Source organism: Drosophila yakuba, chromosome 3L, assembly GCF_016746365.2.
Source record: "Drosophila yakuba strain Tai18E2 chromosome 3L, Prin_Dyak_Tai18E2_2.1, whole genome shotgun sequence".
Taxonomy (NCBI): Eukaryota; Metazoa; Arthropoda; class Insecta; order Diptera; family Drosophilidae; genus Drosophila; species Drosophila yakuba.
The window spans coordinates 1,917,339-1,945,223 of record NC_052529.2 but is presented as its reverse complement, the minus strand read 5'-3'; the positions used below and the strand labels follow the sequence as shown (position 1 = coordinate 1,945,223).

At 44.8% G+C, this 27,885-nt stretch overlaps 2 protein-coding genes and 1 non-coding gene across 3 annotated transcripts; 1 reads left to right on the top strand and 2 right to left on the bottom strand.

Moving 5' to 3' along the window:
• Positions 1-286: 286 nt before the first annotated feature.
• LOC6532475 (sodium-coupled monocarboxylate transporter 1) lies at positions 287-5,404 on the top strand. The gene is made up of 7 exons (XM_002093185.4): positions 287-606; positions 2,680-3,449; positions 3,507-3,668; positions 3,726-3,841; positions 3,898-4,257; positions 4,323-4,784; positions 4,838-5,404. Exons 2-7 carry the CDS (start codon positions 2,781-2,783, stop codon positions 5,118-5,120), a joined length of 2,052 nt encoding a protein of 683 aa, XP_002093221.1. The 5' UTR covers positions 287-606; positions 2,680-2,780; the 3' UTR covers positions 5,121-5,404.
• Positions 5,405-5,421: 17 nt separating this feature from the next.
• Positions 5,422-18,076, bottom strand: LOC6532473 (alpha-protein kinase 1). The gene is made up of 5 exons (XM_002093184.3): positions 17,425-18,076; positions 14,279-14,992; positions 13,894-13,998; positions 13,727-13,830; positions 5,422-6,414 (listed from the first exon to the last, which is right to left on the bottom strand). The coding sequence occupies exons 1-5, from the start codon at positions 17,939-17,941 to the stop codon at positions 5,590-5,592; spliced, it is 2,265 nt and encodes a 754-aa protein (XP_002093220.2). The 5' UTR covers positions 17,942-18,076; the 3' UTR covers positions 5,422-5,589.
• On the bottom strand, positions 13,526-13,597 carry Trnac-gca. Its single transcript has one exon. It is a non-coding gene; the product is annotated as a tRNA-Cys (tRNA).
• Positions 18,077-27,885: the final 9,809 nt, after the last annotated feature.

Sequence of the window (27,885 nt, the reverse complement as noted above, 5' to 3'; positions counted from 1 at the left end):
TAAGTTGCCTATATCTGAGCACTCCACACGACCGTTGGCTAGCGATCGAGTTTCCCTCTCCGTGGAGATCGGCGATATCATATCCGGCGACGCTTCGCCTGCTCTTAGTTCGGTTCTCGCTCTTTCTGCGCTTTCCAAGACCCCGAAGAGATCTCGATTGGTGGGGTTCCCGAAGCTGAAGCTGGGAGCCCGAGATCTGAGATCCGAGATCTGAGATCTGTGATTTGCCTGCGCCGCCTTGGGTGTTGTATAAAATAGCGTAACGGCCGCTTGCAAAACTCATTCATTTAAAAATTGTCAATACGTTCGAACAGCGATCGACGAGCTGGAAAAACAAGGAAACCCATAGTGCTCAAAGTGAAGACTACATAAAATACAGAAAGGACTCGGCTCGAGGGACCAATCAAATCAGTGATATACGTTTGTTTTGTGACTAAATAAGAAAACACGTTAATGAAATACAGAAACAATCGTGGCACAATATTGCAAATCCAGTTCAGAACATTTCTAAGATATAGTGCAGCCAATTTAATTCCATTTGAAAGCTAAACGCATACGACAACCGAAGGATAACGAATTTGACGAATTATAAAATTACTAACCAAGGTGAGAAGTAAATTAGTATTTCAGTGAAAGCGCCAAAATATGCAAGTGAGTTATTTTGAAGTTTATCATTGATAAGTGATAAAAACCCAAGACAGTTTAATTGATGGTTGCGAAATTTCTCAGCCCAGAACGCTAAAAAGTATTACCTAAAATAAATTCATTACAATTACCCATGACTAACTAGAGTAAAAAAGTTGTGAGGGCAAAAACAAATTGTAAAATGCATTTGTCAAACCAGCTAATAAAGCTAAAAGTATTTATTCACATTCCCTAAAGCATTTAAATATTGTCGTTTGTTACTTCACTCCGTTTTTTTTATGGGAGCTAATCGCATTCGAAGTAGGTAATGTTTGCAGCTGTCGTGACTGTGGAAAATCGCCCTGATTGCGATTGGTATCTTCTGCCAACAGTCTGCAGCGCAGATCTTGTCAAGCGCTTTATTTTGTTTAAGTTAATTATAATAAAATAGAAGCGAGTTCCCCCCCCTCACACAAGATAAAAAGGCTTAGAAGAGCAAAACAAAACGCGCATATTAATTGAGTACGAAGACTTGTTGATGATGCCATTTAATGGAAGCGAAGGGCTTTTGGAATGGACTGGGGGAAAGTCCACCAATTAAGCCAGACGCCTGTCCTCAACCAGAACCCACAATTCATATGGCCACCGAGAAAAACGGGTTTCACCAAAAGTATAAATAAATAACAAACCAATAAAGAATAAATATAGTTTCTTAGTTTGTAAGCCTGAATAAATATATAATGCAATACTCCTATTTAACTTTACTTTATCTATAATGAGCTAGTTGGCAATAGCTTTATTTAGCTATAAAACCATACAATTGCTTACTGGTATTTTCTCTCTGTGCAGCTGGCCATCTTGACCATCGCTCTCTTCTGGTCGGGCTTTTTACTCTTAGTTTCCGGCCTTGCCTTCGGCCACTTGGAAGCTGCTCTTCGAAGATTCGCCGAGCGATGGCGAATTTCTGGCCAAAACCGGCGCAATCCGGCTCAGTCCAATGGCCACCGATCTAAACCAGTTAAATTCGCTTAAATCTCGATTGGCGCTCAGACATTGTAGCCGTAGCCCTAACTATTTGCCATTCAGGCCATATGTGTACATATACACATATATGTCCCCACAGGAGCAGCTATTCTCAAATGGTTTGATTGGCCGGAAAACTGGGAGGAGGTGGAAAGGGTGGGAGGAGATGGAGGAGGAGGTGGAGGAGGCGCCATGGCTTCTGGTCTCATCAAGAATAATTGCCGAGTGTTTGGGATCAATTGAATGGGAAGTGATTGCCATCGTTGATCAGTTGCAGAATGTGTGCTTTATGATTTAACAATTAAGAAGAGACAGAGGCATGTGTAATAAATTCAAGTTACTCAAAGATAAGGCTTGTGTAATGAATTCAAATACTTGACAATTAAAACGACAAGTAATTGCATAAATCAGCTAGGAATTTAGAAACTGATGAAATATTTAGACTTATAGAGCATCCTAGAATTTGCTTGGAATTAAACCAAATATCTTACCAAATTCCTTACCATATTCAAGATGTGCGATTTCTTTTGGCCAGAAATAACCAGTTTGAATAAATCAACGACCAGTTTGAGGCAGCTTTCTGCCGGGCTTACTCTTCGCCCATCCACTTGTAACTCCAAAAGAGCCATAACTCTGGATCTGGAATCAGAAATCCGAAATTCCTAAAAGAAATATCACCCAAAAAAAAAACGTTGCCTTGACTGCCCGCCCCATGAAGAAAACATATTAATCATAAAGCAATTACGCGCAAATGGAATTGTTTGTATAAGGAAATAATGTATTTGTACTTGAACATGAGACGTTGGCCAATGGTCGATGGTCGATGGCCTCCCCTCCTCCGGATTCAGAGATCCAGAGATCCACATCCAGATCGTTCGGTTAATTAATTAATGGGCCCCAAGATGACACCAAATGTGACACCCACGGTGCGGTGTGGGCTTTGTAATGCCGCCTCGTTGCAATTTCTCTTCGCGAACCTTGATCTTGCAAGTGATCCAAGTCTAAATCGTTTCCGATCTGATCTCGTTTCAGTTTGCACACACGTCGCCGCGTGGAAAGTTGGCTGGAGAAAGTGATCTCCCGGAAATCGCCATCCTTTGATCCCCATCCCTCGTCCTTGCTCTCGATCCAGGATGTTCGCCACCCAGGACACCATTCTGAAGTTGCTGACTCTGTGCGCCCTGGCACATTCTATAACCGCACTGGCCCTGCAGGAAAGGTCTCCGACTCCCGGGGGATCTGCACCCTTGGATTCCAGCCACAAGTACTTGATCGTGCGGGGAGAGTCACCGAGTGGATCCCAGGAGCATGTGGAATTCGATAATGCCGCAACTCTGCTCCTGAGAGCCTTCAAGAACCAACAGATTCCCGCATCCGGCGACCTGGAGGAGTGCAGTGCGCCTAGTCACAAGGCCACCTTCTCGGGATACGACTACGTGATCCTGCTGGGCATGCTGGTCATCTCGCTGGGCATCGGCATCTTCTATGGATTCTTCCAGAAGGGCGGCAGCTCCTCCAACGAGTTTCTGCTGGGCTCCGAGATGAGCATCTTCCCGGTGACCCTCAGTCTCACGACCAGTTTCATCACGGCCATCGAACTGCTGGGGAATCCTTCCGAGATGTACTTCCAGGGAACCCAGTTTGTGCTCATCGTCATCCCCATGGTGCTGGTCATTCCGGTGGCAGTGAAGATCTTCTATCCCATTTACTTCAAAATGGAGCTCACCAGCTGCTATGAATACCTGGGCATTCGGTTTGGCAAGGAGATCAGGATTCTGTGTGCAGTGCTCTATGTCATTCAGGTAGGTTCTGGTATTCCAATTGCGAAGGAATGAGATTTACTTAAACTCCTCCTCCAGATGTGCTTCTACACGGCTGTGGCTGTTCTGGCCCCGGCAATTGCTCTGTCCAAGGCCACGGGACTGGACACCAAAATAGCTGTGGTGCTGATCTATGTGGTCTGCGTTTTCTACTCCTCTCAGGGTGGCATGAAGGCTGTGGTCATTGCGGATTCCTTCCAGGTGAGTTCCGGGACTACTCACTTATATGAGATATTTTACATTTCATTATCCTTTCAGGCTGCTGTCCTGGCTGTATCCTTGGTGCTGATCGTGGGCTTGGGCTGCTTCTACAGTGGCAATCCCATCCAGGTCTTTCAGACTGCTTCCGAACACAATCGCCTGGAGTTCTTCAAGTGAGTTAAGCCCAAAGTCCAATTCTAGGACCTTAGTGAACTGTTTAATCCCACAGCATGGATCCCGATCCCACAACTCGTCACACCGTCTGGTCGGTGGTCATTGGTGGCTTTTTCTACTGGACCTCGCTGTTTTGCACCAACCAGGCCTCCGTTCAGAAGTGCATGTCCTTGAAGTCCTTGAGGCTGGCCAAGATCGCTCTGGGCTTTGCCATCATTGGTTTGATTGCAGTCTTCCTGCTGAACTTCTACACGGGTCTCATGGTCTTCACCCACTACGCGGACTGTGATCCTTTGACTGCGGGTCGGATTTCAGCCACGGATCAGTTGTTGCCCTACTATGTGATTAACACCTATGAGCACATAAGCTCCGTGGCGGGAATCTTTGTGGCTGGCATCTTTGCAGCCAGTTTGGGGTGAGCTCTTTAGCTCCAGAAGAGTTTCAGGAAGTCTTATTCAAAACCTTTCCCTTTCCCAACAGAACTGTGGCCTCTGCCTTGAACTCCCTCTCCGCTGTGACCTGCGAGGATCTGCTGGTCAATGGCATGAACATCAAAATCTCCCCCGAGAAGGGAGCCACCTATGCCAAGTGGATGTCCCTGGGCTTTGGCATCGCCTCCTTCGGCCTGGTCTTCATCGTGGAGCATCTGGGAGGAGTGCTGCAGGCCACACTGACCCTCAATGGACTGATTGGTGGTGTCACCTTGGGTCTCTTCGTGCTGGGAATCGCCTGCAAACAGGCCAATACCAAGGGTGCCTTCTATGGAGGACTTTTGTCCCTGGCTCTGGTCATATTCGTGGGCGTGGTGGCTCAAATTGTCAGCGTGGAGCAGCCCGCATTGCCCACATCCATCGACCAATGCGATTGCCATGTGAACATAACGAACATCATTGGCGACTTGCTAACAGAACCTGTGGAAATCATTGAGGAGGGCGGATTCACGTAAGACAAATGCATGGAACCTATTGAATAGTTAGCTAATTTATAAATTACAGATCTTGGCCCATTTTCCGACTGAGCTACATGTGGTACAGCATGATTGGCTGTCTACTCACCGTTTTCCTGGGCTGGTTCATATCCCTGGTCATTGACTTCATCCAGCGACGCAATGTGCTGAAGATCACCGGCAAGGGCATCGACAATCCCGCCGTTTCCGAGGAGATCTTCAAGAGCGACTCCCAGGTGCAGTACACCACCACGACGATGATTGCCGAGCCGCGACAGCCGACAACTGACGAGGGCCATGTGAACCATGCCATTCGCATTGACGACGAATAGAACGCGAATTCTGGCGGGGATCGACGCTTCCCCAACGGCCAATTCCTTGTGTAACCTGTAACCTCCATGTACAAAGACCAGTCGCAATCTGTTAACTGTCCTAGTTTAGTCGAAAGAGTGATTTCTAGTTCTTAAGTCCCAGCCGAGGTTGTTGGCTCAGTATTCTGTATACACACACACTTACTAATGTTACTACGAAATGATTTTATCTTTAGTTCGTTTTAAGCCATCTAATAAAACCTATATATTCCTGATCAGCGTTGGTAGCTGAAATGTCAACCAAAGTTTCGACTAGTCTGGGTTTTATGATTTTCAAAGGAGTTTATTTCGTGTTGGAATTTAAATTCGAAAAAATATCATACACATATCATTAAATACAATAATTCGAATGCATCAATAAATGTACAATTAAAACATATATATACACACGGCCCGTTGCAGCTCCATCTTCTTCCGCTCCAGTCGCAAATCACGTCACGCTGATCTCCTCGTCACTGTCCGAGTTGGAGTCGTCGTAGTCGTCGTAGTAGAGCTTCATGAACTCGGAGCCACCTGGGTGCTGCTGCTGCACATGTTGCTGCTGCGCATGCTGCTGCTGCTGCTGCTGCTGCTGCTGCTGTTGCTGCTGTTGCTGCTGCTGCTGCTGCTGCTGGTGATGATGATGCAGTTGCGCAGCCGCGGCGGCGGCGGCCAGCTCCACCTCCCGCATGGCACTGAAGTGCGGGGAGTGATGCAGCTGCTGCTGCAGTTGCTCGAACCGGCGCTGCTTGGCCTCCTGAATGCTGTTCTCCAGCTTGAACTTCAGATCGGCGGCCACCAGCTGCTTCTGCATCTCGGCATTGATCTTGGCCTGGAACTCGGAGGCGCTGACTGCGGGCGGCGAGGAGGCGGCGGATGAAACGGTTGTGCCCGGCATCGGAGTGGGCGTGGCCGCTGCCGATTGATCGCCCATTTTGAGGCTAGTGAGCAGCGGAGGCGGCGAACTGATCTGAAGGCCATAGCCCACGGAGGGGGAGCTCCTGCTGCTGGCGGATTGCGGGGACTTGGGCGTAACAGCTGCCGTCGGCGGCTCATCCTTGGCCACCGTTCCCGGCGGGGGCGTGGCACTCCCGTTGGGCGAGAGCAGGGAGGGCGAGAGGGGCGTCAGCGGGCGATCGCACTTGGCATCGCTCAAGTCCGGATTGGGGTTGTTCTTGTTGGGCAGCGTCTGGTCGCGGGAACCGCCGCTGGCCAGGAGCTCCCGCTCCTTGGAGTTGCGCCACTTCATGCGCCGGTTTTGAAACCAAATTTTCACCTGCAAATGAAAAGGAGAAATGGGTTTAAAAAAAAACAGGCTGTAGTTTCATTGAAATGGGTAAATTGCGACTGTCCAGTGGATGGAAAGCTGTCCGGAGCAGCAGAGCTGGGATGGCTATAGATCTGGAAGTTTTCATGGCCGACGGGGCGTATGAGTGGTGTGGGTATCAAATTCCGCTTTTGGGCAAAACAAACTTCTGCCGGCTATCCGACGAAAACTTTTCTGCGGCAAATTGAATCTCGTACAAACCCATTCAAAACCAACCACCCCACCACCCAATTGGGGCGGGTCGTGTGTGGGGGCGTGGCCATGGACCGGGCAGAAGTTTGAACTGCACTGCCATCGCCAGACGACGGGCATATCCATAATAAATGCAAATTAGAGACATTTACCCAAAGCGGCTACAAATTGATTAGAGGCCGCACAGTGGTGCAAAAGCAATGGGTTCAGTCGGCATTTATATGCAAGCGAAGAGCTTCAAATTTGACATAACTTACAATCCTATCTGCGGATTGCCTATCCTTACCATAATCTTAGCATAATCCTAATCCGTAATCCTTATGCTACCAACGGCACAATATATTCCTTTGAAACCTCAAGACTTGAAGTGCCCTTTCATGATCTACATTTAATATTTATGTATGTGTCCTCCTCCCACGGTGCAGGCTGCAAAGTTGGTCCAGCAAAAATGCTGTAAGTCCTGTAACTCACTTCCTGGTATCCTTCGGTGGAGGGCTTAGCTTCCTGCATGTGACAGGCTAGCTGGGACACTTGAAGCAGATTGCAGGACTGGCCGTTCAGCATCCTTGGCCCACCGCTCCATGAGCTGTTTTTATGTTATTGTGCAGTCCTGGCTCCCCATCTCCCTGCTCCTTGTGAGTCTGCGACACAGCAGGACATTCGCACTTTGTAGCCAGGCCCAACAATTTGCAACATTTTATGGGAGACCCACACCCCGGCGGTAATTAGATTGTGACTTGATGTGAAATTTAAAGCAAATTGATGCGTAAAATGGGTGGGCGCCCAGGCACAACCCCCTCAATTAGACTTAAGCTCTGGCATTTATAAATAAATAAGTAAACAACGGCTACAAAAAGCCGCTGACATGTTGAACAACCGATTAACCGCAGAGATTTCTCTGGGAACACAGAACACAGAGCCCAACACCCAACTCCCAGTGGCACGTGCCTGATTTTGGGCTCTTGGTTCTCGGTTTGCTGTTCCGCTTACTTCCGGTCATCGCATTTTCCAGCGTCTGTGCGGTGAAAGGCCAGATTTTCCCATTTTCCCATTTTCCGCCACCCCACAAGCAATTGAAATAATAAGCTCAGGCGGCGATAAGATTAATGATTATGGGTCCAGCCGAAAGTCAGTCGTATAATGAGGGAGAATTGGAACTTTGGGACCACTTTGGAACCACCGTCGTCATCTCGTCATCGTCTGTTTCTGATGGAAATTAATTATAAGGCGTGCAGTTTAGTGTGCCAAGGAGCGGCGTCTGGACATTTCCGCTCCTTGTTCAGCTGGTGTTCTTCGATGAGCTGGTGGCTCCCGGTTTGCATTGCTCCAAAACCTGTTTCAGTAGTAAAACCGACCCGCCGTGAAAACAAACAACATACGGAAATTCCTCGATAAAAACAATCCGCTTCGGAAATTATAGAATTATGAACTGCACTCGATAGGCCCCCAAATGAGCCGGATTTAGTTGTGTGTTTGTTTTGGCGTTAGTCCGGCTTGTTAACAAATATTGGCCATGTAACGAGTGCTCTACCCCTTCACCACAAACCCGCAATTATTGTCTAACACAAAAATATTCGCTTCATTTTTCGCCGCTCATATAATAAATAAATTTATGCAAATATTTGTGTCTGGCGACAAATACTTTAGTATTCAATTGCTGTGAATAGTAATTAGCAGCTACGCATAGATTTCTGTTTGTTTGTTGCGCAATATATGTATTTTATAGTATTAAATGGTTATGGAGTAAACAAGGATTATATTGGCATGTTATTATTTTAATAGCTATTTAATTTAATAACATTTTGTGGGTGCCACATGAATTAGAAGTTAGGTAGAAACAAATTAAAATCCAGCACTGCATTATTTGTGCTAGAATTATAACTTCTCTTTCGAAATGAATACTTGACTTACTTCCGGTCTTCATCTTAATTTTGTTCTTGGCTAAGCTAATTCACATCACCAAATAAAGTTCTGAAGCACCCATCTCATCTCGAAGTCCGGCTAAACGTTTTGCCACTTTGTTAAAGACCCAACCTCTCAATATAATTCTCCCCCAAGGAAGTTGGGCCCATTCCATTGACAGTAAGCCAACACGATAAGTAACATATTTTTCTGACACGCTGCCAGCATAACGCGCATAGAATTCGTTTGAAGTTTTTATAAACCACCCAGAGGAGTCGGGCGGATTCCCCTCTTGCGGACTTTTCTTTCTCCCCTCGCAATTTTTTTTTTGCCGAAAATTGACTTTGGGCAATGAGCACAAGCTGTTGTTTCTGTGGGGGAGTCTCGAGTCCCGAATCCCGAATCCGGAATCCTGGCTTCGGCAACATATGTTAACTAATGAGGCTGGATGTCGGGGATGTTCCATATACATGCTATAGTATATATATATATCCGTCCCAGTGGCAGGCTGTCAACCCATTTCGGCACTGAGGATGTCATTCGATATGCTGCGTAATAGCGTATTAAATAGTCTGCTACTATTTGCGAAAGTCATTCCGGCAGCAGTTGGCAGTGCGTTTTGGGTTACTGACCACGGTCCATTGGTCGTCCTCCCCCTTTTGTGGTTATTGTTTCAGGAGCAGGCCAAGTGCTTGCCAAATACTTTGGCCTGTGGACCACGACCGTTTATTTAGCAATTTGTCAACAATTTATTTTGTAACCAAAGCTGCGAATGATGGTTTTTAATGTTCGCCAATCGTTTTGGCGCGGAGGGTTGCAAATTGCCAAATTGAAATGAAATGCGAGTTATGAGCATTCTTGCTTCTTTCATTTAGGAAGTCGAAGCATCAAATAAGAAATTCTGATATTTTTTTAATGCTCATCAAATGAGAGTTATAAACCAATGATTCTCATAAACTTTTTATCTCAAAACTCATCTAGTTCTTATTGATTAAAAACCACTAAACGACCCTTAAGGATTACAAAGGCCCATTAAACCGAGGCAAACAGCGTAAAAGACCAACTCATATCGAGTGTTAAATACCCTCGATTCCCATTCGGGGATTATTTATTGTGCAATTTGATTTAAAGCCGCTGGCTTCTGTCGCCACCGCGAAAGAAATCGAAATCGCAAACCAAATAAGGGCAGCAAAACGAAGCGAATGCTGCACGCGTCTGCTGTGGGAATCCCCCCGTGAATCCGGAAAAAGTACACAAAAGACAATCCAGACGAAATGGAAAATAAAAATATTTATAACGTGAAAATGCCAGGAGACAGAGAGAGAGAGAGGGGGTGAGCAAAGGGTGGGGGGAAATGGGTGGAAATTCCACAGTTGATTGCCAGGCGTTGGCGGGAATTTCCTTTATTCGAGTCGAGTTGCGCGCTTCCTTTTTTCGCTCCCCCATTTTTCGACAAATCAAAAACAGACGAATTTGTTTTGGACACGACACTTAAAAAGTTGCTCTGTGCGAAAGAGAGGGCTGCTGGCCAGACACGTGTGTGCGGGGGTTGTTGAAGTATAAGCACACACACACACATATCTATATGAATATATATATTCACGATCCTGGTCCTTGAGTCCTTGCGTATTGATTTAAAAATGCAAATCGCATTTGGCCTCAAGATGTTTTCATTTCCGCCGCGTGATTTTGGCAGCCGCCTGCGGACAACTTTCCCCTTTTCCGATTTCCCGCTTTCCCACCGCCTTTGTCTTCGAGTGCCATTAATGGCAATTAAATTTATAGCCAGCGGATTATGAGGCTGGTAACTGTCACTTGCAGTTCGCCTTTGAAGGGGCGTGACTGATTGAAGGAGTGTGCCGTCAGGGATTTACTTATAGAAATTATATTGAGTTCATGAATCCTTATTTATATGTTCAATGCAGATATCTACTTTCTGGGTATTGAGTTTTATATGGTTTTTACTTAGTTATAGGGGCATAATCACTTATCTCACTTCCATTATGTAGCCCACATGCAAATATCCATCTATTTCCGATGTCACTCTTTACAGCACTAGATAGCTCACAGATATTAGGCGCCAGACCTGCCGGCTAATAATGCATTCTAGACACTGATCAATCCATTAGTTAATAACACACAGAACGTGACTTGCATTCCAAATGGAGGGGCGCGAAAAGTGAAACCAAAAACCGCCCATAAATCGCGTTGGCTGCAATAAACGCTACGGTTTTTGGGTGCCAGCGATTTTTCGAGTGCGTTTGTAAAAATCGCAATAAACGTTGCAATGAACAACACTCGAAATGATGAATCACCTGGGCAGCCTCATCAATGCAGCGTTTGCCAAAACCGCAGGGCACGCGACACTGGACAATGGCGTCCAGTCGAAGTCCTGAGCCCAGTCCACTCCACTGGCCAATTGCAGGGCAGTGCAATGTGTGCTGATATTTATGGCGGGCACTGTGCAGCAAAATGAACAACAAACGGCCGCAAAAAGTGCAGCAAAAGCAAGGATGGAGGCTCTTAAATCATGTTGCACACAACTAGGCGCAGTGCAATGCACCCACACTCAAGTAACCAGCCACAAGGACTCACTCACACCCACACACTGGCTCACACACACACACGCTCAACCTGTGTCACTCGAGTGTGAATATCCGCACTCGTTCATCACCCACTCCACATGGGAAAACGGACCCCAGATCCACACCCAAACCACTCGTTATAAAGCCATCGTTAATGGAGCTCCCATCGCCGCCGGCTGGCCAACACTTTGTGTGTCCTTTGTCCTGTGTCCCGGTCACAATTCCCCACCCAGAAACCAGAGCCCAGAATTCAGGAGCCAGGATCCAGAGTCCTGTGTCCAGCTCCAGCCACCGCAAGCTGGACACCCGCTGCGATTTGATTGCGAATTTTTCTGACATTTTTGCACATTTTTGCCGTAGCCACCGAGTTTTCTTTTAGCTTTTTTCATCGCTGGGGTTTTTCCTGCCTTTTGTTTTACCATTCTCAGAGCTCCCCATTTTCACACTTTGACAAACTGCAGTTGCCAGTGTTCAAGCCTAAGATTTATAGCCAAAGTCTAGGCAATGATCATCAAATAATAGTTGAAACTTTTAGGGGAATAAGTTTGAACCAAACGACTGAATATTAGTCAAAGTTTATCATAGCCTAGTATATAAACAAAAACAGCTAAAACATAGAACTTATAATAGACTGCCCATTCAAGTGCTTCATTTCAAGGAAATTTACAATGCAGGCGGGTTCTCTGATCCAAATGGAACTAAGTAAACTCCATAAATTTAAAGGCAAGCCATACTCGTACAACTAAAGCAAGTCGCTGCTTAATCAATCATTTTAAAATCACCATTATTTAAGGCCGTAGGTTGTGGAGCGGATTTCGTAATTTCCATCTCTCGGTAACATTTTAACAAATGAAATACTGTCGCATTCGACTGGACGATCTTTTTCCAGACGCGGACATTATAAGATCATTAGGGCGTAAGTGATCGATCGGCAAATGTATCCCCGAAAGGGGCGTGACCTGGCCGATGAGTTGATGAATTCCCGAGTTGCCTGCAACTGGACACGCTTATTGTGCAATTATGAAATTTTTATGAATCATATGCCAGTGAAATGCAGCAAAAAGGTGCAAAAAGAGCTGCACTAATTTGGCGTGACATTGTCAGTCATCAGCAGCCGCATCATCATCATCATCATCATCAGCAGCAGTAGCATTGTTTTCGTCATCAGCTTTTCAGGGGATGACTTCTCGTCGTGATTGAGTTGTGATCGATTACATTGTGACACGACCAAATTGGCCACGCAAATTGCTCGCAGCCATGTGAAAGCGAAAAGGGCTCCTTTGGGCTTAAAAAAATTAATTTAATTATTGCATGCCGTCGGGCTGGGAAAAAAGTGCGCAATCAATGAAAACGGGCCGCCGTCTCAGGCGACATGAATTTCTTACAGCTCGTTATAATTTCATTATACTGCCACCTAGACCTCGGTCGCCTATATATCGCCTGTATATATATATGTGTATATCTATATCGGGGCTATGTGCCCAAGAAAGCGACTGCGCATTTCAAGGAGCACTGACCCCCCACCCATTTTCCGCTTTTCTGCCATTTTCCCGTGCGCAGCCATTGCCGCCGAGCTTCCAGGGCGGAGTTTTCACCACTTTGTTCGCTTTTTGTGTGGAGCAAAGTGGTTTTTTGGGCACTTTATACTATGGCTATGGCTGCCGTCGCCCTTTGTTGTCTGCTTATTAAAGCTGATTCGAAAAGTTGGCAACACGAATTGTTCGCAAGCGGTTGAGTATAATTTATAATGGCATAATTCTGCGCTCATTATGCTTATTGATTTTTCGTGTTGTTTTCGAGCGCAGATTGTTTATGGATTGCTTACACCAGATTTACTGAGTTTAGTGGGTAAAGTTTTTGCTCTGCCAAACGGGTTTTGAAATGCTAATTGAGTGTTGTTGTTGGCGGCGCAAGTTTCGCAAAATTGGGGCACATGTGTGGTGGAAAAACTCTGGCAAACTAGACGCCATAAATAAGTTGGGTCACCAAAATGTGTAAGCCAAGCTGGTAATTAGATAACTTCGGAACAAAGAGCTTATAAACGGCAGCGAAAGTACTTTCGTCTATTTTCGTTCATGGAGATAAGGCAAAATATACAAAGATAATAACTAACTTAAAACATTGCGCTCTTTTAGGCGCTTTCTTAGGTGCAAAAAAGTAGCACTATACCTTTGAGTGAAATGTGAAAATATCGTTATTGCAAATATCTTAAAAGAATGATGCAATAACTTTACAAAATGATTAATAAGAAATGCTGGAACTGGATTTAATAATAAATACTGAGGCTTGTATAAACACAAGAAAATCTGTTGAAATTACTGCCCAGCCGTACTATTGTGCGTAAAGTGAACAAAATAAATCAAAACAAAAAATCGTTTACTAGGGGGCACCCGGATTTGAACCAGGGACCTGTCGAGCTGCAATCGATCGCTCTACCTCTGAGCTATACCCCCAGTTGAATATTGCTCCATCACTTGGTTTATATAAGTGAATTTCGGCATGAGTAACCACACGATTCTTTGTTCATGGATGGCTCTACAGCTGTGTAACAACAGCATTTATAAGCATATAGCTCGACTCACCTGAGAGTCCTTCAATCCCAGTCGCTCTGCGAGCTTCTTGCGATCCGGCTTGCTGATGTACTTCTGCTGCTGGAAGCGCTTCTCCAGCCCCTTCCTCTGGGAATCTGCAATGAGGGTCACCATTAATTGGAATCGGGAACTCGGAAGTGAGTGCCCCAACTACGCACCTGAGAAGACGGCACGTCGCATCATTCCACGGCGGGGCTTGCCACGCGTCGAGTGAGCCCAGGGGAATCCCTGGCCAGGAGGCAGGGGGAACACTTGGGCGCCAACTGCAATTGTTGCAGAGGAGAGAGTGGAAAGAGGAAATGCATTAGACCAAAACACTTGTTAACGAGCACAGCGGGGTGCCATTGGCCACTGGCCTCTGGTTGGGAATGTGACACTTGATATATGCGGCCATTAGGGGAGCCTACACTTTAAAATCAGTTCTCAAATTTGCAAAATTGAAGCTGTATCTAAAGTTAATTTTTAGGTAATAATGTACTGCATTCTATTTTTAACAATATTCTTTGAAATTTCTTTAGATTCGAATTTTTTCGAGTATCTTACCACTCATGTAGGGATTGCGGCAGTGCGCCAGCAGCGAGTGGAGGTGCGGGTGGTTGAGGGTGTGCGGCAGGAAGGGCGTGGGGCGGCTGGGCATGGGCTTGGCAATCACCGGCGGAGGAGGCGGTGGCGGCGGCGTCGGGTGTCCATGGCCACCACCACCTCCTCCTGCTCCTCCGGCGCCCAGCAACTGCTGCTGCTGCTGTTGTTGCTTGTCTTGCGTTAATCTTCGACTGGCGCTGCTGTCGTCGTCGGGATTGGGATTCGCCAGGTCGTGCGGTCGACCATCCTGGCCAGAATTGCCATTGCCATGGCCATTGGCAGTGGCAGTCGATGCGCCGTGATTGTTGTCGCTATCACTAATTGTGCTGCCAGGTGACGACGACGAGGATGCGGTTTGCGGTTGACAACTATTGCCGGGATGTTGCTGCTGTACATGTTGCTGCTGATGCGGCGGCAGTTGATGCGTTAGAAATGCGGGATGCGGAAAGTGGGCGTGCCCCGCCCCCGGATGATGGTGATGATGGTGATGCGGATGCTGATGCGGATGAGAGTGAGAGTGCGAGTGCTGATGTCCTGGCACTGGCAACGCCTGGTGCTGCGGGTGGGGATGCGGATGCTGCTGCTGCTGCTGATGGTGTTGCTGATATTGATGCGAGTGCTGCTGCATGAAGTTTTGCTGCAGATAAGGCCATATATGCTGCGGTTGCATGAATTCTGTGGAGGAGAAGTGGCGACACCATTAGTGGCGAGTGAGTCACTAAAGCGCGGCGACAGCTCAAACTGCCACTGTGCCCGAAAGTATGCTGTCCAAAATGGGGGCACTTGGAAAAAAACTCGAGGGAAAACTAGAAAGTAGCGCTTAATATATAGTAACTTAATGTATTATCAAAATAAAAACAAACATCTCAACTTCACATTGATGATATGCTAATTAATTGCTCTGTCTTCTGTGCCCAAAACCACTTTGAAGTGTCAGATTGTCAGCCTTGAAAACAATCTGCCAAAGTCCTTATCCTGCCCCGAGACTTGGCTCATCCTCAAGGAGTCGTTGAAGCGCGTTATGTGCTGTCTTGCGAATTTCCAGACAGGCGCCATAAACCCCCAAGTACCACCCCCAAACACTCACACACACACACACACACGCGCAGACAATGGGAAATGAAATCTGCTTTGAAGTGTCAGTGTGAAGTTGGCATAATTAAAGCAAACACAAACTCCGGCATAAAGGACTTCACGCACACACACAGAAGCACAGGAAGACAGACAGACAGAGGAGCTCGCACCTTGAGAGCAAAGTTTGGCGCCTTTGAAGGATATGCTGCATATATGTATGTATGGCCAGGATATTGGGGGATGGAATCTCGCCCTTGAAGTCCTGTGTGGCTGCATTTCGTTTTCTAATTAAACACCCCAAAAAGGCAGCCACCATGGCGGCTTTTCCCCATGTTCCCCATGTTGATTTGCCCCGCCTCACGCACATGCTGCCAGGCTGGCAGTGGCTGCAGGATATTCAGGATATGATTTTAATTCGATTAGAGAACCGAAACAATTAACGAATTAACGCCTCTTTAGTTTCGACATTGTGTGCGCGTTCAAACTGAAGCTTTTGACTCCTGTGGCCAACGGCTTTTTGCGCTCCGGAGCCCCGAAAATTTCCATTTCTATTATGGCATCCTTGATTGTCCTTGTGTGTGTGTGTAGGAGTGTGTGTGCTCCTGTGTGTGTTTGTGTGCTTCTGTGTGTGTGGCACATGTGTGCCTAATGAGCGCACAAATTAAGTTATAATTGTTCGCTTTTGTTTGTTTTGTTCGTCGGCGGTTTACTGACTTTTCTGTATCTGCATCTGTGCTCCGAAAATGTGGCAAGTTTTTCGACTTATTGGTTTATGTGCCAGCAAAAAAGTTCATTTATGGCTTACTCTTGGGCAAAAAGGCGTTCGCATTTCGAGGGGAAAATGTGCTAAGTGGATTATTGATTGAAATTCGAAGGCAATTAGTTGGAATATGTGGAGAGGATTAATGGATGGAAGAACTTAGAAAGGATACCTAATGGTCATAGTAATTTGGCTGGGCTATGAAGACATTAAAAGTTACTTATGTGTTATACATAGCATTAAATAGCATGATCTACATAATAATAAATATATTACCTAATAATAATAATTGTAGCAACCTTTTTTGCCACGCTTTGGTCATAAAAAACAGCACGATTTAACGCCAAAATATCGCGAATAAATTCCCATAAAAAATAGTCATAAAATAAGGAAAATCGTAAGGTCCTGCCCACTCATTAATATGGAAAGTAAACCGCGATGCGATAATCACATGACAATTAAATCCCACAATCCCTCGAACTACAAGGGAACAATGCTAAAAAACGGCCAAGGCAGAGCTGTTACATTGACTGATGGCCAATTGGTTCCGCCTACCTTCTGTCCCCCACCCCGGATCTGGACCTTTTCCATGTCCTAGCTGGCATAGGGATTCCATGCAACCATTGTCATCCCCCGTTGTAAGCAGCACGCGGCAGAGGATCCTTCGCACATAGCATATCCCATGCAGATCCTGGCGGAAGTGCGGATGTGAATGGGACGAACTGGTTAGGCGGCTTTGTGCTCAGGGGCTTGGCTCAATAATTTAAACATGATTAGGTCTGGTTGTGTTTTTACAGCCTGCAGGATCAGCGGCGAAACGCCCCGAGGACTTAGGCCAACACACACAATAAAATCGCGGCGTAAAAACTAAGGCAACTGCGAAGTACCAGGACTTTGGGCTCTACCCTCCTCGCGAGGAGTCTGCGTAAACTTTCGGCCAAATTTGTTATTCTTTTGGCTTTTCATATTGCAATTGTGTTTGGTATTTTGTTTTCATTCGGCATTAGCCATGGCAAATTAATTACCAAGCCTTTTTATGGCATTCTTTGTAGCAGCCCGCGGCGCAAACCTAATTGGAGGAAACTATCTCAGCGACTTAGGACCACTTCAGCATTGGAAGGGGCCAAGGCAATTATAAAATATAATCATTTTGGCAAAAAGGGGATTCTATTGAAAAGAACTTTTAAAGAGAATGAACTACTACTACTACTACTAGAAAATTATACCCAAGTCATAAGACCGATTTCAGATCTAGTATACACTCTTTGCTTACCATTTCTGACCCGGACTCCTTCCCGCGTGTCGCCAAGGATCGCGCTGACACTGAACTTGAGAATGGGCTTGCTGTTGGTATCCTTGAGGATGGTGTTGCCGCCCGTCGGCATGCTGGGCTCCTTGGGCTCCACCTTGGGCAATTTGATTGCCACGGGCTCGTCCACATCGGCCAGCTCCTCCTCCAGCTCCTCGTCGAGATCCATGTGCGGCTCCTCGCCCTCGACACTGCCAATATCGGCGACGATCTCGTCCGCCGACGAGGATCCATCATCCTCGTCCATCTCCTCGATGCTGTCCACACTCTCGGCACGGATTTCGCGGCACTTATCACACTTGTAGCCGCGCAACTTGGAGCAGCCGCAGGACTCGGTGGGCTGGTCCCCCGTATCCGTGGCATCTGTTCCCGTGGCCGACCGACGCGACAGGAGCATCTCGCTCAGGCTGGACTTCAGCTGGCTTTCCGTGTAGGTCTGCTGGGCGTGCAGGAGACTGTCCACGAGGAAGGCCGTAGACATAACGCGACGGAGCTAGCTGCTCTATATTTCCGTAGTCTCTATTATCCGTACTGTGTGTTTAGTTATCGTCTCTACCCGCCAGTTGTCGCGTTCGCGTCGAGTGCTCAATTCGAACTGAACTCGTTGGCAGAATGTCCTGGCTGGCGCAGGACGCAGCATCCGGATGCCCAGGACTGCGTTTTCGGGGTTGCTCGTCGTTGGTTGGTCCGCTCCTCCTGCCCAGTAGAAGTGTCGTCTGTGCGGCACGTGATGCTTCGTCCTTATGTACATCCTGCTCTCGCCCTCTCTCTCTCTCTCTCTCTCTCTTTCTGTCTTCCTCTCTCTGTTTCGCTCTCCCTGCGAGAGCGTGTGCGTGTGTGAGTGTGTGCGTGAGTGTCCTGTTTAGCCTTTGCCTGCTCGTTATTGTTGTACGCTTTTTATTTGATTTTATTTGTGTGAAAACAATAAAAATTTAATTTTCTTGTTTTGTTGCCTTTGCCACTCGCTGCCTTGAACTGAATTTGCCTCGATCTTATTAAGTTTGGGCTGCCATTCCACAGTGCTGCACAGTGGGATAAATCGTGAAATTAATAATAGTAATAACTAGAATAATTATAAGTATTATAATTAGAATACATTTAATGGATACCTTAATGCACATGAGCTATTTTATAAAGTAAGTAAGTATATAAGAAAATGTTACACAAGTTTGATTAAGCTTATACATCCTTTCTACAAATAACTTTGCAGACTAAGCATATTTATTTTTTTCTACAAATAACTTTGCTCAATGAAGTGCTAAGTCTAAGGATACAGAGTCAAGGAACTAAGCAGCATAAGTCGAATTGGACTTCTCCATCCATGGACTTTTGAATTTGTGCGAGCAATTTGTTGCAGGCATGTAGAAGGAAAAAGAATGCCGGCAAGCGGCCAAGGAGTCAGTAGATTAACTTTTATTATGACCGCAAATTAGTTGTCCTCGTCGCCGTTGATGACGACAATCGAGTTTATCGACAATGATGACTTATTTACTCGGCGTCGCAAGCATGGTAAATGCGTAAATGGCTGAGCAGCGGTTATGTAAGCTTAGGAGCTAGATAAACAGCCGAATGTGGCAAGGATGTGTGTGTCCTTTTGGCCTCTATTGTGTGCGAACAGAACAGAAAAAAAAAGAGAGAGGGCGAGAGCAACGAGCAACCCTTGTGCGCCAGTGGCTGGGGTTTCCAAGGAGTTCTGCCCGCAGAAGGGGCGTGGCCTCACTCGAATCCCATCACCGAATGCCATCAGGAGCGGAGCTGAAAGGCGGAGAAGTGCTCTCGACAATAGGAAGAAGTACAAGGATAACAAAGGCCCCAGCTCAGATTGTTTTGCGCTGCCATTTGTGGCTTTTTGCTTTCATATGGAGCACGCCTCAAAGGATTACCCCGTATCCGTGCAGCCAGGACACTTCCACATCCACTTCCACTTCACCCGCTGCTCCTGCTGGCAGCGAGTACATAAAACATGCTCATATAAGCGTATAAATATGTGATAATAATGATTAAAACTTCTCATCATACCATCATCATTTATGCAAAGGATTCCGTCCATGGCGTTTGTGTGTGTGTGTTTGCCTGTGTGCGCTGAAGAGTCCTTACATTTTTATTTGCCACCGACACTGAAGCTGATGCTGAAGCTAAAACTGATGCTGAGTATTTTCCATTTTCCACAATTTCCCCGGCTCCGCTCGGAAAATGGCTCTCTCTTAGCCATCTTCAGCTATCTCCATCTCTCTTTGTAGTCGCCATAATATGAGGACAATTATTTGATAAGTGGGCTGAATGTGCAGCTTCCTCCGGCTTCCCAGCTCCTGCTCGGATTTGGATTTGGATACGGATTCCATCTGGCATTGTTACGGCGCTGCTGCTGCTGCTGCTTCTGCTTTTTGACAAATGAAAGGGGTCACCGAAACAGGCTTTTGTCGACAGCCCCCAATAATATATATACTTGCCCCCATTTTCCGGCCGGGGGAAAGGTGTTGAAGACAAACTTTTAATTGTTTTTCGGAGTGTTGCCATGGTGTGAGTTGAGTTCCGTTCCGTTTTTATTTTTTTAATTTGTTTGCCGAATTGGAAATATGTAAATGATGTTGGGTCTGCAGCGGGGATTATTGTGCTGTTAACGTTTGGCTTTTTGGCCGGGCTTTGTGGGCGTATTGTTTGTGATGAATGTGAGCGGATCGGATTGATAATGGAGGTACATTTGGGATTGGGAAATCAAAGAACAACTCAAATGTAATTTGGTATATTATCTATCCTCAGAATACAGAAAAATGTATGAAAAATCTATTTATGAATGGTCTTATTCGAGCTAAAAAAGATCAAAGGGAAGAAGGACACAGATTCCTCTCTTCAAATGTATTAAACTATATCCATATCTAGGGAGAAATGATTGCAAAGTTCATAAACAGAATCAGACTGTGAATCAAAATGATAGTACACATCAAAGCTTATTACCCATCTCCCACTGCTTCTTCCAAGCCTGAAGCATCTGACAACTAAACTCGCTTTCTTTTTCTGCTCACTCCATCCAATCTGGCAGAATACCCTTGCAGGTAAATCCAGTTGGCCAAATTCAAAGACTTCTTTCTGTCAGCGCTGCCACATGCCACTCCAGCTCGAATAAACAACTTCATGGCTCTTTGGGGCGAGTACGAGTATATGTGGAATCGAATGCCGCTGACAGTCGCATCATTATATGGATATCATTATCGTGTATCGTCTGCAGCAGCAGCAGTTACAGCTGGCAAAAAAGGTAAAATGTCACAAGATGCTGCAAGATGGTTGGGGCACAAATGGGTGGTTGAGTGGTTGGTTGCTTGGTTGGTGGCATTCTGAATTCGTGGGCGGGTGTCTGGGAGAAGGGGGGGGGGGCGTGGCCGGGCAATATAATAAAGCGCAAACATTTATACACGACACTCGATGCGAGAGACGATATAGAAAAAGCATTCCAGCCAAGTTAACTGTCGATATCAGCTGCTGCCACGACCATGTCCCCACCACGCCCACAGAACCCACTCCACACCGCCCACCATCCATGAAATGAATGCGAATTCTGTTTGCCATCGATTTTCAGGACAACGTTTATTATTTTTATTATACGCGCCGGCAAACTAGAGAAACCGGAGCACAACTCTCGGGGTGGCTGCGAAATTATGGGCTTTTCATAACGTTAACAGTCGCATAAATACGCTCTTTGTGTCAGCCAAGTAGAAAAAATGCGATAAAAGATTATAAAGTGTGTGTTGTCGTTGGCTTTTGCTGCCCAGTGGGTTGTTCCTGCCTTCTGGATTCTGGATACTGGATACTGGATTCTGGCTTCTGGGTTCGGAGTTCGTTCTCGTTCTCGTCCTGCCGGCGACATCTGTTTCCGACATCTTTTAATAAAATTTTCATCTTTATTACAAAACGATTGTTTTATGCGCCACGCCCCCCTCGGCACTGCTACTCCCACTCCTCGAATGCCGTGGAAATCCCGAACTTCAACTTGAACTTGGACTGGACTACGGGACGACGTGTCCTGCTGGCGGAAGTCCTTCAGCGGAGTCGCGAACGGAAGTAATTAGAATGAAGCGATTTTTAGTTGCCAAGTTTTTGGCTCACATTTTTATTTTCTTTATTTTTATTTTTATTTGGCGCAAGGCGAAAAGTTTTCATGGTACTCCACGACCTGCCGCCAAACAGTTTATGAAAATATTTTGTATTCCTCACTTTATTACTTTATTTCACTTAATTTGATTGCACACTGTGTTTTTCACCAGCACGTGAGTGTATGGAAATAATTGCCAACTTTATTGGTTAATTTATGAAATTTACACATTTAATGGTTTGCGAGTTGGCCATGTGTGTTTGTGGCTTGACGGTAGTTGTGGTTTTGTGGTGGCTCGCTTATTTATTTGTGTTTGGACCTGTGGTTGCAAAGTGCCGTTCAGTTGAGTGGTTGTTAAGTGGGCCTAGTTAGGTGTGTAAATATGTGAGAAATGCTAATTTGAACCAGCTCCTTTTATAGCCAATAAAGTGCAAGTAAGGCGGTTAATTATTGGTATTTTTATAGGGCATCAAATCGATTATATCATCTGCTCTTCTATCTTTATGCAATACTCCCTTGAATTTTTATTAATTTACCGCAGTTCATGACCTCCGATGGAGTTCTCTTTCCGCTTTTTTAAAGGTAGCACAGAAGGAATATTTTTGCAATATTATTTTTTACAATTTTTTACAGCTGAACCACGTTGATTTTCGATGTCCGCATGAGGGCGCCGATTAAACCAAGTGGAAAATTCGCATAGCCCCTGCTCGACCATGCCCCCTTGATTTCCCCACGCCCAGCATTTCCCTGAATTGCAGCAGCAAAAAGTAAATAAACAGAGCTTTTGCAAAAAATCAAAGAGTTGCATAATTTTCCAGGCGAAGAGAGGCGGCGCGAAGGCAATTAATATTTTTTATTGCATACAAATTGCGTAATTAGTCAAAACTAAATGACAGGACACAAGGCACACAGACCCAGAAATGAGAAGGACAATCACAATCACAAAATCACAAGGAGCAGAGGAGCAAAGGAGCAAAAGGGTAGCAGACAACAAATGTGTTGTTGTGATTAATAAAATTACACGAAAGGAGACGCAGACTGGCACACAAAGGATAGGCAGGATACAACGAAATTTGACAGCTCGAAACAATAACAACAGAAGCAAACCCACAGGACTCGAGGAGGGTTGAAATCCAGATCCCTAGAAAAAAGGCTCATCACTTGACGCTGCGGCCAAGGAGGAAAAATGGAAAAAGGAAAAGGACGCGCTACTACAACGTGTGAAAGCAGCCAAAGGACATTCGGCGGCTACTTGACTCGAGTCCCTCGAGGAGTCCAAGGAGCACTTTAATTAATTTTTATGTCTCGCTGAGTTATGTGACTCTCTGTGGGCACCGAAATCTGCGATTCAAGGCCCAGCCACTCGGAAGTAATTTGGGAATTTATGCGGCGTTGTAGTTGTCACACTAGATCACCGGATCGCGAGTAATTAGTCAAACAAATTTACACGAAATTTATTGAACGAAGTGCTGGAGGGTTTTCTCAAAGTATATGTTGATCATTACTGATCTCCTTCACCAAACGTCTAAAGATTTAATTATTAATATTCCTAGTTCCCAAATCTATAACTTCTAGAAATAAATCCTGCAATAGGAATTGTTTCATTTCGTTTCTAATCTGATGGATCACCCTGCGAAGTCACTCGCAGCCAATTGACAAGTGCCGAGTGCTCGATTCGCGTGATCTCACAACAAGTTGTCAGGACTAATTAGAGAGTTTGGCCAGCTGACGCAGCCGAATGCCACCCCCTATATAAGTCCTGTTTCTCAACCCCCTTCCCCCGCGGAAGTGGCATCAATGTAACGCCTAGTTAGGCAATAGATTGCGCTGAAATGTATGCAAAGGTTGGAAAATCAAACCACCACCAACGCCGCCGAAAAGGACAAAAGGGATGCCCGGTAATTTAGACACGCTGCTAAATTAGCAAAAGGGTGACCCCGTTTTATACGGATATATTTATAGGGCATGGGGATTAGGCGCGGGGAATGCAATTGGATAATGAAAATAAAATTAGTTTTGGTCACGTGCTTAGGGAAATATGAAATGATTATTTATGAAATACAGAAAGAACGCTTATGCATATGCAGTATGCCTGGATGGGCCGTTTCTAACTGGGAGGAAGCTCTAAGAAATAATCACAAAAACCAAAAGCCAATTCAATTAACTGGGCTGCCAGTGCAGTTGAAGCCGATGAGTGAAGGCCTGCGGCCGGAGGCGCAGCATTTTTAATTATCCGGACGGAGAGCTCCTGTGCCTGCTCCTCCCCCTCCTCCTCCTCCTCGTGCCGTGATTCATCCGTGTTACGGCGCCTGCTACTTTTTAGCAAATCCATTGGATGCATTTCTGATGGACATTTGGCTTCTGTTTCTGACCAGGCCAACAGCTAACAGCTAACAGCAAACGGCAAACGGCAAACGAGGTGCCTCGAAACAATTTCTGCATTTGCCAGGCTTTGGCATTTTGGTTTTGCTCACTCGTCACAGATTTTGATTGCACAATTTAATTTAATTCTTCATCGACTTTTTTCCAGCTCCCTGTTTGCCTTGGGTTCAAATTATTACGAGTATTTACATTTATGCAAAATGCGGTCTGCATATTTGTTTTTATTTGCCTCCAGTTGATTGACATTTGCACGCTGTCCGGAGCATCGAAGGGTTGAAGTTGCCGTAATTAAGGAATCATATTTTTTGTTTGTTTAGTTTGCGGTAGGCTGAAAAATACCGAGAGTAGCTTCATTTTCCTATCACACATTTCTCATGTTTAATTTTTTAATGGTGGCATATCTTTGAAATTGCTAAATTCCCCACGCATGATTCTGAATTTGTATCTGAAAGTCTGCTGTGTGGCTCTATATGTACTGTCGTACGCATGCCAACAGGTCAACCGCACAGTTCAATTAAGACCTGTTAAATACGCTTCAAAAGTCAGGAGGGCATTCTTTATACATGAGCGCCTTTAAAGGGCGCATAATATAATATTTTCAACATATTATCATATAAAAATAATAATTTAAAATTTAGGTATATGCTTTAGAACCCAGGCAAAAAGAAAATTTGCTTTGAACTTTATCCACTTTACTCGTTCATTATTTTAAGACCCTCATTCCGCTACTGATTTCGCAAGAAGAAATCTGAAATTGAGTCAACTAAGGGCCACAGCCTCTCCAGCCATTTAGTCGATTTCGAGGCTCTGTGCGTAGTCATACAGATAATATTATTTCTGAAAATATGTAAAAAGTAAAGGAATATCAACTCCCAACTCATATCAGTAGTGCATTATTACCATATAATTAATTGCGTGCCGTAACAGACTCTGGAAACAAGGCAAGAAAAAGTGGGGATAATAAAAAACTATTGCATAATAATAACGCAACAATAGCAGCATAATTAAAAAGCAGGCAATGAGCCAGTTAATCATTATCAACGCAGGCAAGGACCTGCCAGCAGTAAGTATTGAAACGCATATATCGATCAAACTGAATGACAATTGATTGAGTGCGGCCAGAATAAAAAGTGCAATAAATGCAACGGGCTTTGCCGCAATTTGCTGACCCTTGACCGTCAGTAAGTGAGCCGAGGTCGTTTGACCCGCCGACCTGAAGTTATATAGCTTTACCGTTGGGTGTCTGTCCGCACATCGCAATCATTTTAGTGTCCGACGTCATAAAAAGCACACTGGGCCTTAAACCAGTTTCAATAAATGTAATTGTTTTATTTTAAGACTATTTGTAGTGAGTTTACAGTTGAATCAATTAAGCCGTAAATGAAGAGGAGCTTTCCGCAATGCGATCGCCGTAAAATCCCTCCATAAACTATTATTATTATTCCAATAGTCGGTTCAAGATTAGTAGCCTTGACAGTAATTGGTAATTGCAGTGGAAATCTGCTCGAAAATTAATGAGGAGGCAAGCCAAAGGTGGGGCAATCGAGGGAAGCCTTGTTTTTGCCTTGTAGATCAGTTGTCGGGTGCCGCCCCTTTCTATATAGAGGCGGGATCATGACGTTGAATAATATAATGGGCATAACTGCCAGTGGATAACTCAGCTTTCTTCAATAAAATCGAGAACACTAAGTGTTCTTAGGTGTGCTCACGAAAATTCACATAAATTCAACCAAAGTTATTCAAATTGCAAAGATTATGAATATACATATATAGCATATCTTCCTAAAAGTATGCAGAACTGTATCTCAACTTTAACAGTATCTGATTATGTTAAGCAGAGAAACTAGTTTCTGTTGGAAAGTTGTAGATACATTCAAGAAAGATGTATTTGGTCTAACATAGGTTGAAATATACATATAAGAAGACATAACATTTGTAGGAATAATATTAGAAAAGCTGATGAAATACACAAAATTATGAGTCTGCACATAATGCACGGAATTAGATTTCGACTGCCCTACAATTTCCAATTAAGCGGCAATCAATTTCCCTGCCACATAAACTCAAATGAAAATCGTCAAAGATGCAAAGCATTTTCCACAAATTAAAACATTAAGTCTGCGGGTAATTATATCCGCTTCAACGCCTTCAACAGCGAGGCGAAAACTTTTTCATTTCTTGGCCATAATAAAGAGATTTGTCTGCAGAGGCTGACTGGGCTTGCTTTTGACCACGATTGCGCAGAACCCTGCAGCCCTGCTAAACAGCAGTCTGTTTTGTCCTTCGAGCGGTAATTGAAAGAAAACGATGTATTAAGTTGGCCAATTCGCTGGATGGGCCAACTCCTCGGACTGCGACTGCTTCTAGGCCAGTCGTCTGTGAATTATGGCCCTTGGAAGGCAGTGTTTTGTAAGCCTGTCTACCGTGTGGTGGTCGCTCGTTGAATAATTGAATAAATGGATATGTAAAAATTTCTGCACTTCACGTCATATTTTTGGCAATAGGTTTATGGCCATAATCAGCTAGCTAGCACATATTGTTTCAGCTAGGTCATATGTTTCATGGGCCTGGCTCGTGCTGTCTGATTTCCGATTTGCTTGGCAATGAGATGCCGTTTGATCTTCTCAATCTTTCTGGCTGGGTTTTCGGGCTGGGGACTTGTAGAAACCTCTCTAGGTTGGATTGCGACACTTGAGACCTGTTTTTTTTGTGATCGTTCAGGTGAATCAACTTTCAATGTGAAGGATGATGTCTCGTTCTGGTCACACCCTTTTCAACAGCGAATCTCTTAATATAAATCAAATGTATGTCAGGTTCAAAGTTCGCAGTATCCCAGACGTACTTTGTTGCCCCTCGAGTGTGATATCCACATAAATCCGGGCCCTTACCCCTGTTTAACCAAGGTTTACTGCCGAGTGTCTGACAAACAAATTAAAAAGTTTGCGAAACCTATTCGAAAGGGTCTATACAATATTGGGGCTTGGCCACTTTCAAGTGCGGGGAATTTCTTTTTGAATGCTGGCAAAAGCGCAATTTGAATTAATTATTTGGTGAGAACAGAATTTTGTACATATTTGTAAGGAAATCTGGTTCACTACCAAACTAATTCTACTTACCGGCGTACGCATTATTTTACAAAGCCTCAAATCAAAATTATCACTAAATCGTAACTTCAATATTTGTTGTCTTTGTAAAATAGGAATGCGCAAATGTAAAACCATAAAAACTACCTCTTTTAATGGCTTTGACGTGGGTTCTGAAACTACTTAAATAACAATATTATATCATTTTTCACACATTTTCGCGCCTTTAATATGTGTACGATTCAAGCTAAAGATACTTATTTAAAAATATATATCTTTCCAATTACGATTTCCCTTAGTATTTAAGCTTGGTATCATCATTTGCCCAAAATCGGCAGCTTTTCAGTGACCTCTTCATTTTGATCTCGGTACCAAGTACCGAGCATGATCATGCAGTTAAGATCTTTGTCGTAGGGCAATTAAATCGAACGTGCCGTTAACTAATCACCCATTTAAGCCCGACTCCATGTGATTTCGTCTGGCAAACTTGAACTTGTAGGAGTGGACATTACTGGCCTCTGTAAAAATGACTTAAGTCATTCCAGAGGCAAATTCCTCTTGCCATTCAAGTGGATCGTCTGCCGAGGCAGTTTGAATATTTTTAATGTCCCCCGTGGCCTTTTCCGCAAAATGCTGGCAATTATAATTATAAACAATATAAGTTAAAATTTTTGGTTGTCCAAAAACGACCACAACTTGTCCCCATAACATGTGTCGCGGTCTTAACTTTTCGTTGTCAAATGTAAACATACTTGGTTGTGCTTTAGTTTCGAGTTTCACAACTGCAATTAAGTCGTTCTTGACAACTGCAGCCTTCAGGGCTACTTGTACTGTATATTAGATTAAGGTCTTTGGGCCAAATTTATAAGTGCA